Source organism: Leopardus geoffroyi, chromosome D4 (assembly GCF_018350155.1).
Source record: "Leopardus geoffroyi isolate Oge1 chromosome D4, O.geoffroyi_Oge1_pat1.0, whole genome shotgun sequence".
NCBI lineage: Eukaryota > Metazoa > Chordata > Mammalia > Carnivora > Felidae > Leopardus > Leopardus geoffroyi.
In genome coordinates this window covers 5092534-5101575 of record NC_059342.1, presented here as the reverse complement: position 1 = coordinate 5101575, position 9042 = coordinate 5092534, and the positions used below count along the sequence as shown (strand labels likewise).

At 58.6% G+C, this 9042-nt stretch overlaps 1 protein-coding gene across 1 annotated transcript; it reads left to right on the top strand.

Moving 5' to 3' along the window:
- The first annotated feature begins 1700 nt into the window (after positions 1–1700).
- Positions 1701–8128, top strand: LOC123593143 (spermatogenesis-associated protein 31E1-like). The gene is made up of 4 exons (XM_045468677.1): positions 1701–2454; positions 3221–3275; positions 3785–3845; positions 4072–8128. Exons 1-4 carry the CDS (start codon positions 2266–2268, stop codon positions 8066–8068), a joined length of 4302 nt encoding a protein of 1433 aa, XP_045324633.1. The 5' UTR covers positions 1701–2265; the 3' UTR covers positions 8069–8128.
- The last annotated feature ends 914 nt before the right edge of the window (positions 8129–9042 follow it).

Here is a 9042-nt window from a genome sequence, read left to right as displayed (position 1 = left end):
TGTTACTCATTAGAAAGAGAAGGTTTTTTTTCTTGCAATTTCAACATTTTCTCTTCCTACATAATTTACTCTTCTGATGTTAAGCTGTATTTTGTTTAAGTTCACTTTAGCATGATACTCGGCATACCACAGAGTTCTTATCTTCCACATGATTGGACGGGGTTGTTCCCCATTTTTTGCTATTACAAAATGGGGGAGTTTCTCTAGGCCCAGCAGTGAAATCGCTCTGTCAAAGGGCCCGCTGTCTTCAGCCCGTGCCAGGTCATAATAAAGCGTTTTCCGAACTTATTCTTCAGAATGGCCCTAATTCACACCCCCACCTCAGTCAACACATGTGCACGGCCACATCACACACAGGAAACTTTCAGCGATGCCAGAGAAACACTCCATATCAAAGGAATTCTCAGAACCTAAACCACTTTCTAGATACTAACCTGAATATTAAGAAATTCAGGGTCATGGGTAGCATTTTGCTGCAGGCCTTGGAGAAATGTAGAATCATCTGAAGTCCTTATCTAATCTACTTCAGGGAGTGTTTTCAGAAATAAAGGAGAAAAGGGGAAGAAGAGAAAATACTTGTAGAGATACAATGTGAAAAAAAATAATGGCTGAAACCTTACCAAATCTGATGGAAAATCTGAATCTATAGATTTGACGTTTACCCGTAGGAAAATAAAAGCGGATCTGCTCTTAGATACGTCACGGTCAAGTCATGGGAAGACAAAGAGAAAATTTTGAAATTGCAAGACAAAAACTTCTCTTTGTACACCAGAGGACCACACTTAGATTAGCCACTGACTTTTACTAAGAACCAGGGGAGGAAAGGTTTTGAGATGACAACAGTCAAAAAGCTGAAAGGAAAAAAAAAAAATCTGTCAACCCAGAATTCTATATCTAGCAAATCTGTCCTTTCAAAATGTAGACCAAAAGATTTTTCCAGATATACAAACTTACAAGAATTATTGAAGGAAATCTTTTAAACTAGAAAAAAAAAAAAACAAAAACCAGCTTCTTAGATCTGAAAATGATAGATTTCTTAAAGAATGTACATGAGTGTGCCTATGTGTGTATCCATACAGAATGTTCTAAAAGTGTTTCTGCACTTTAACGTCTACTGGTTTCAGAAGCATTAAAAATGCTAGAAATGTATGAAAAACAAACTTTGAAGATTTCGCTGTTTTAATTTGTTTTCTATTTAGCTTTGTAAATTTTGAATAATTATTTTCTTTAAAAATTTTTTTTGACGTTTATTTATTTTTGAGACAGAGAGAGACAGAGCATGAACAGGGGAGGGTCAGAGAGAGAGGGAGACACAGAATCCGAAACAGGCTCCAGGCTCCGAGCGGTCAGCACAGAGCCCGACGCGGGGCTCGAACTCACCGACTGTGAGATCATGACCTGAGCCGAAGTCGGACGCCCAACCGACCGAGCCACCCAGGCGCCCCCGAATAATATTTTTTAAGTTTATTTATTTTGAGAGACACCATGTGTGAGCACATGAGTGGGGGAGGGGCAGAGAGAGAGGGAGAGGGAGAAGCCCAAGCACGTTCCACACCGTCAGCACAGAGTCCCATGCAGGACTCGAACCCACCGACGGGGAGATGGTGACCTGGGCAGAAATCAAGAGTTAGATCCTCAGCACAGGGAGCCGCCCAAGCACCCTGGTTTTGAATAATTATTAATTTAATTTTCTGAGTCCCTCTAGCTGAAGATTATTTATTCATTGACATAAAGCATTTTAAAATGTTTTCAAAATGCGCACGGCTGAGGAAGTACAACAGAAATTTGAGTTCCGTGTCTGGGGTGATGCAAGACAAAACCACGCTATGTGGGGAAATTGGGAGTTGCAGACAGAGGGCAGCCCAACAATAAAACTCCCTGGGAATTAACCAAAAATTCCAGGGACAACGCCAGATTTTTAAAAGCTATGAACTGAGGGAGCACAAGTAGAGATCTCAAAGGAAGCAGGTATTATCAGAGTTCCTGGGGAACAAAGGTCGATCTCCAGCCGGGGAGGAGGGTGGTCCTGGAGGTGCCGGAGGGTTGGGGGAGGGAGCTCCAGGCTGGATGATGGGGAGGGGCCGTGGTCCAGCTACTTCTGTCCCCTCCCTGCCCTCAGGGGCCCTTTGTGACCAGGCCATGGCTCTGTGATGTGGTGTGATGTGATGTGATGTGAGCCTGAGGCTTTTGTCCCCAAGTACAAGCTCAGCGCTCAGTTGCGCGAGGACAGTAGTGGGATCAGGAACTAACGCTTCGAGTAAGGAGATGGAGAATATTCTCTTCGCTCTGAGAAGCATTAGCGCTGGTTGGCTGAGCTCCAGCCTCCCCTCCTGGACAACCCAGACCATCTTCTTCTTCCTGTGTGGACTGTCGTTCTTCCTCCTGTTGATCTCCTGCTTCCAGACGGACCCAACATCCTCAGCACCACGAAGGAAACGCAGAAGCAGCAGAAAGGTAAGGAACCTTGGCCCGGACCCAGCAGAGAGGAGGATTCCGTCTTCTTTTCTATCATCGTTTCCACCTTCCTGAGTCACTGGGGAGACTCCCGAGCTGGGAAAGAGCAGAACGGGTGTTCTCGGGGGAAGAAGAGAGCACCATCCTCCCAGGCCAGGCCAGGCCAGACCAGGCAGGGGTTAGAGGGGCAGGAGGGCTTCTCCCGGGAGATCTCGGGCCAGGAGGCCGGGTGTGGCAGAGGGCTCCTGGGCCACGGTCCCAACACAGTGACCGGAGGACTGGAGGCCCAGAGCTCCATCCCCGGGGGAGGACAGGCTGCTGGGCACCGGGCCGGCAGCCACCTTCCCGGGGCAGGTGTCTCAGGAGAGCTGGCCTCGGTTGGGGCCGATCGAGGGCGGCGCCGAGCCCGGGAGGCCCCGAGCAGGGGCGGCAGCGGGGCTCGGGTCTCGGGAAGCGAGGTGCTTCCTCAAGGCGCTGAGACGCACCCGCAGGTCTGGGAACGTTTCTCGAGCAGAGGAACAGGGACGGAGAGATTTCTCGCATCGAAAATCTGCGCGTCCATTCTTCAAAGTAGAAAAACGGAAAACAGTTTTGTCCACTTCGCAAATGACGAACAGGAAAGAAAGCCACCCCCCCCCCCCGCCCCCGCCCCATGAGTTGAACGTAGGAAGTCACGCTGTTCCTGAACACAGAGCACCTGCAGCCAGAGAGGCGAGACAGACTGGGGGTCCCGTCCCCCCAACCCCGTGTTCTCTCGTCTCTGCAGCAGGTGGCGCCATGGCGAAGGAGCACCAGAGGCAAGAAAAGCGAGATCCTGAAAGGTAAGGGGCCGCCACGGAGCCCTGCGTCCCTGGCGAGTGTCCCTCCTGCTCCGAGCGCCCAGCCCCGCCGTCTCCGGGACACCCGCGTCCGTCCCTCAGGAAACAGAGCCCCGGGAGGCTCCCGGGACGGAGGGCGGAACCCCGAGGCCTCCCAGATTCTGGGCCAGAACCAGCCCGAGGGGCCGGACACGGGTGTCGCCCGGCAGGGGCCTGGGACCTCCAGCTCCAGCTGTGGCCAAGTTGTGGAACTTTGCTCAGGTTCCTCGGGGAGGCGACCCGGCCCTTTCTCCCCCCACAAGATCACGAGTGGGGAAGCTCTCCGTAAAGGACCAAGCGACCCCCACCGTGGGTCTTGTTGCCGCCGTGAGACCACGTGGCCTCGGACACCGATGTTCAGGGCTCCCGAGTCTACTCCCCCAAAGGTGTCCCCTAAAGGGACACTGCACCCGCCTCCCGTAAGACCCCCGGGTCCCCGCCTTCGGCTCTGTGACCGGGTCTCCCGCCTCCAGCTTACAGACACTGCCTGCAGGAGCTGGAAGGGGTTCAGGACCTGGTTTCCCTTCTGCGAAGGTAAAGAATCTTGCCCCTTCTCTCCCGGGTGGGCCTCTCAGAGCCTCCGGTGGGACCCCAGGGCTGCAGGGGGCGGGGGGAGCCCTGGGGACGGAGATCGGATACGGCCCCGGGAGGAGGGACGGCGGGGGCGCTGGGAAGCGGGTGCGGGGGCCCGGAGGGCGGTGATGGCCACGCCCGGCCCTGTCTGCTCCCGGCTGCAGCGCGTGCCTCGTGTCTCCCGCAGCCACTTGGGGCGGCTCTCTGACCAGGGAGGCCTTCAGCAGCTCTTGGGGCAAGAAGCCCCTGGGGCCAAGGGCAAAGCAGCACCTGCCAGAGCCCATCAGCCCCGCGGGCAGCCTGTGAGAGATGCCGCGCCCGCCAGGGCCCCGCCGGCGTCCCCCGCTCCTCTGGCCTCCACGCTGTCACCAACCCCAACGACCTCCTCGGTGTCTGTTCGTTCGATCTCCTCCCTGAGTGCTCCTTGGCCACCAGAGTCTTGCCTTCTCCTGGGTGGCTTTTCACCCCAGCCCCTTGCTCCTTCCCCTTCCCCGCCCCGTCTCCCTTCTCCGGAGGCCAGCCCTCCACCTCGGCCAGACTCTACTCTAGCGCTCCCTCAGTTCAATTCCATGGCACGCCCGCTGGACGCCATCCCACGGAGCCCGTCTCCACACACCCCCTGGGTTGCCTCTGCCAGCCCAGCCATCTCGGGCCTGGGCCTCTCAAGCTGTCCCATTTCGGCCCTGTCCTGGTGGCAGGCAGCCGCCAAAGCCTGGAGCCCCTCCACCTCAACACGCTTGGAATCCTGGCAAGAGCCTCATTCCCACCAGCACCCGGAGGCCTCGTTCTGGGGAGGCCCCGGGAACAGACAGGCGGAGGCCAGCGTCCTCTCTTTCATCGGTCCTGATGTCCAGAAGCTGCTGGAGATTCTCATCACCAAGAGAACAGAGCTGAGGTTTTGGAAGGAGAAGGAAAAGAAGGAAGAGTCAGACTACCACGTGAACTCTCTGGGGAGTACGTTCACGTCACCGCGGGGCGGGCGGGACGCCGTGGGTTACCGATCCTTCCGGCGGAGCATGAAAGGCGAGCCACAACAGCTGCTTGGCCCTGAGCAGCCTCCATATCCCAAGATTTCGGGGGACAATTTTCGGCTGAAATGCAGCCAGCTCTTCTGGGGTCTCCCCATTCTGCACAGTGAGTCCCTGGTGGCCACTGTCAGTGTGACTGGTCCCCCACTGGAGTCACCCTCTGTCGTTTTCAATGATCTCTCTCATGCCTTACCATCCCAAATTCAGGCTGGCGTAGCTTCTCATCTGTCACTGGACCAGCTCTTCTCTCACCCTGTGGCTGAGCCCCAAGCCTTGACCCCAAGTTTGTCCCAGTCCCAGCCCCCGCCTCCGGCTCAGGTCGAGGCCCAGGCCCACCTTGCACCCTCTGTCCCAGTGGGGCCACCTTCTCTCCCACCTCAGATGGCCGGTGAGGCATCGGACCCTCCCATCCAGAATAACATGCCATCTTTCATCCCAAATGCAATTCAAAACCTGGAGATTCACTTTTTGAAGAAGCAACTAGAAAGGAACAGGACTCTACCCTCTGTGGTGAAACGATCTCAGGAAGTCTTCAGCCAGGTCCTTCCCGACTTCCCCCAGGACAGCCCGGCCTCCCAGACCCACCGGCCAGTCTCCGTCCTTCCCTTCCCCTCCGGGGACTTGACCAGCCCCGAGCTCCAGAACCATCTGGAACCACATCTTGGAAAGAGGTCCACGAAGCAGCAAGGTGGCGGGCCCCACGAGATCCAACCATCTGTGGAGCTGGCCCAGCCTCAGGGCGAGCCCCCGAAGGTGCCACAGGCACAGAGCGGAAGCCTCCAGGCTGCCCAGACCAGGTCGAGGGGCCCAGCGCGGACCACGCCAGGAGAAAACCTGGGCAAGGATGCAGGGCCTAGTGTGGGGAGGGGCCGGAGAGATCTACACGGGAGCTTGATCAGCTCTTCATCGAAGGTTTCAGGAATAAACCCTGAGGGATCACACACAGGCTTGATGAAGACGAGCGGCCCAGGCCAGAATCATCCAGAACAGCTCCTGAGAGCCCATTTGGGCCGGAAACCGGGGCAGATCACAGAGGGCCAGATCCCTGCGAGTGTTCATGATTCCAGGCTTCCCGCCAGCCATGGCCCGGACCCTCCTGGAAAGGCAAGTGCTCACAGGGAAACTGGAAATCCCGCATTTTCCAAGCACCCGGAGCCCCGCGTGAACATCCCCCACAACTTCTCCATCCTCAGTCCATACACTCAGAAGATGCTGGAAGCACATATCATAAGGTTTCGGGTGAGGCACAGATGGGGCCTGCCCCTCAAGGTCCTCAAGCCTCTAAATTTCTTTAAGCTGCAAAAGAGCTCAATCTTTCCACCACCCTCCACTCCCCGCTCGGCCACCCGTCCACCTAAGGCCGGGGCGGAAGCCAGGTTCTTGGAAAAACCTCCTGAGCCCCATCAAGGAGAGAAGGTCATAACAGAAGAGTCCGTTCTCACCTCGGGGAGTCCCCTCCTTGACCCCCAACCTGCACGTGAGGAAATCCAGCGGGCCCTGGGTGAGTCTCCACCCGGTGACGGCCCTCGGCCCTCGGGGGCCCCTGTGGCTGGACGGGAGGCCGGGCTACGTCCTCAGACGCCCGCATACAGCTTCGTGGGCAGAATCTGGCATAGCAAGACGGGCGCGGGGGATCCTCAGAACAGCAGCCTGGAGGCAAGTCCAGCAAGGGCCACAGATGAGCCAAGGAGAGGGAGCGGGGGTTGGACCTCGCGGGACCCCTGCGGCCGCGTGTCGGTACTTGAGCTCAGCTTCGAATCCCGGTCCTCGAGCGCCCAATGGGCCAAGGAGGGGGTAGGGGAAGGCGCGGAGGCCCCTGCCTGGGGAGACACCTTGGAACCCGGTGTGCTGGCCAACAATCAAAGCGTCAAACCAGACGTGAGAAGATCAGGGTCATCCGGGAGCAGTCAAGGCCCCTCCACACCTCCAGCGTCGGTGGCTCAAGCCCAGGAAGAGGTCGAGGCTCAGCTTGAAGGGTTCGAGCTCCAGGGGTCGGTCGAGTCGGAGGAGCCTCGGGGCCCTGGCCGTGGTGTGCTCCTGCAAGACTGTGAAACTGGCGTGCTCCTGCAAGACTGTGCCACCGATGACCTTCTTCAAGACTGTCACTCTGATGTGTTGCTTGCGGCGGACGTCTTGGCCTCTCACAGATTTCCGTCCGGCTGCCAGAGTGAGTCTAGTACAGACACGTCAACTTCCTGGACGTCCTCTCCCTTCGTCTCGCATGCACAGAACAGCCGGGGGCAGCCAGACCCACTGAGACGGCGGGGCCTCCGTAGCCCCTGGAGCAAGGCGTCCGTCCACGCCGACGGGAGAGAGGCCTACAGGAGGCTCAGCCCAGGAGGGCGTGAGAAATGGCTGGCAGAGCTGAAGTCCTTCCAGGCCAGTGTGATGAGCCACCCTACCCAGGACGAGGACTCGGCAGAGACCTCAAGAAGCAGGTTCGCTCAGCTCCTGCCCAAGAAGGAGGACGCTGCTCCAGAAGGCCACTTGAGGAAAAGCGTGAGGCATCTCCTGCAGTGGATCTTTCCCAGTAAAGGCAAAGGCCCGGAAGATCCCGGGCACAGGGGCCAGCCTGCAGCAGCCACCGCCCAGACGCAGGGGCCCGTCTCAGGCACATCGGTTGAGGACGGCAAGTCAGCCGGGGCTCAGGGGCTCATGACGGCCGTGGGTCGCATCCTAGAGGAGAAACTGGTGCCTCGCCAAGGACTTAGAGCCTCGGAGGTCAACCGGCGCCCAAGGGAACCCCAGGCGCTGGCAGGTACCTGTGTCTGCTACCACAGGGTCCTCTCCTACCAAGAGCAGAGGAGAGTGATGAGAGAGACTGCCTGCAACCTGCAGGCCGCCCCCGACGGCCACGGCTGTCCTAACGAGAACCGGTGGTGCAGAGGCAGAGACGGCAGGTGGGCCTCCGTACCCAGGATGCCGGGGTCCCCAGACGGACCCTGCCACCACGGGCGGATGCCGGCCAGAGCCTCGGGCCGCCCTCACCGCCCCCACTGCCCAAGGCACTGCCTCCTTCAAAACTATGTCTCATCCGGTCATTCCGTGTGTGCTTCTCATGCCTTTCTTGGGAGGACACCTTTTCTCCAAGAAAGGATGCATACAGTACAGAGAAAAATGTATTTTTCTCAGGTTAGCACATCCTCTATGGGCTAATGGCTTCTTCCCGCCACAGTTTTTATTGTTTTCCAAAATATATGTTTGTTTATCTCAGGAGAGGAGCTGGCCTCTGTCTGTGCCCCGCGGGGCGGTGGGGAGGAAGGGGAGGATCCGGGCATGCTCTCCCCCAGTGCCTGCTTTGGCTCCCAGAAGGAATGGAGCCCTGGGAGGAGGGCGGCCACGTGGTATACTCCAGACCCCCTCCCTCATACACCTTCGGTTTGCATAACAAAGGAAAGAGGAACACAACCCAGAAGACCCCACCCTGGGATCTGGCTCCGCCCTTCCCGTCCTGCTGTCTCTCTACCTTGAACTTGGGCGGCTGTAGGGGGGGTCTGCAGGGGCAGAAACCCCTCGGCTCCGGGGCGCCTGGAAGACAGCGTCAGGCGTCAGAGCCGCGAGCCAAGTTTGGAGGCCAGGTTGGCCCTGACGGCAGCGGTGGGAGGAATCCTGCCCCCCCCCCCCCACCCGTCGCCTGCCCCGGGACCCCTGATGGGGCTGTGGTGAAGATCGGCCGGGAGCCGCCCTTGGCTCAGCGTCACCCGCCTGCTTTCCACACTCTGGACCAGCGCAGGACGAGGATGTGCTCCCGGCCCAGGGAACGAGCGGGTGGGGGGCGCGGGCGCACTCTGCCCCGGGGTGCGGTGACCCAGGACCCCGCGGTGCCCACTGCCACCTGCAGGCCCTGAGGAGAGGAGCCTTTCCTGCGGTTCACCCCCAAGGTCCCCCCCCACCCCCCGCTGCGGCCGCGGAGCCCGGGGAGGGGCGGGGGGAGGGAGGCCGCCGGGGCCCCTCCGCAGACGGCCAGGCTGGCACAGGAGGCCCGGCCGGGCAGGTGCCCTTCTGCGCAGTCTGGGGGCCCCGGGCGGACTGGGACTTAACGAATGGCCCAAGGACGGGCCCCGAGGCGGGTGGGGGTCAGGGTGGGGGTACTCCCTGGCGTGGTGCGGAGTCCCACCCCAGGAGGGACC

Excerpts from the sequence above, each read along its gene's own strand:
- LOC123593143 (XM_045468677.1), top strand. The coding sequence starts at position 2,266 with ATGGAGAATATTCTCTTCGCTCTGAGAAGCATTAGCGCTGGTTGGCTG. Across the intron at positions 3,276-3,784 it reads GAAAAGCGAGATCCTGAAAG|CTTACAGACACTGCCTGCAG; the intron begins GTAAGGGGCCGC and ends TCCCGCCTCCAG. Across the intron at positions 3,846-4,071 it reads CTGGTTTCCCTTCTGCGAAG|CCACTTGGGGCGGCTCTCTG; the intron begins GTAAAGAATCTT and ends TGTCTCCCGCAG.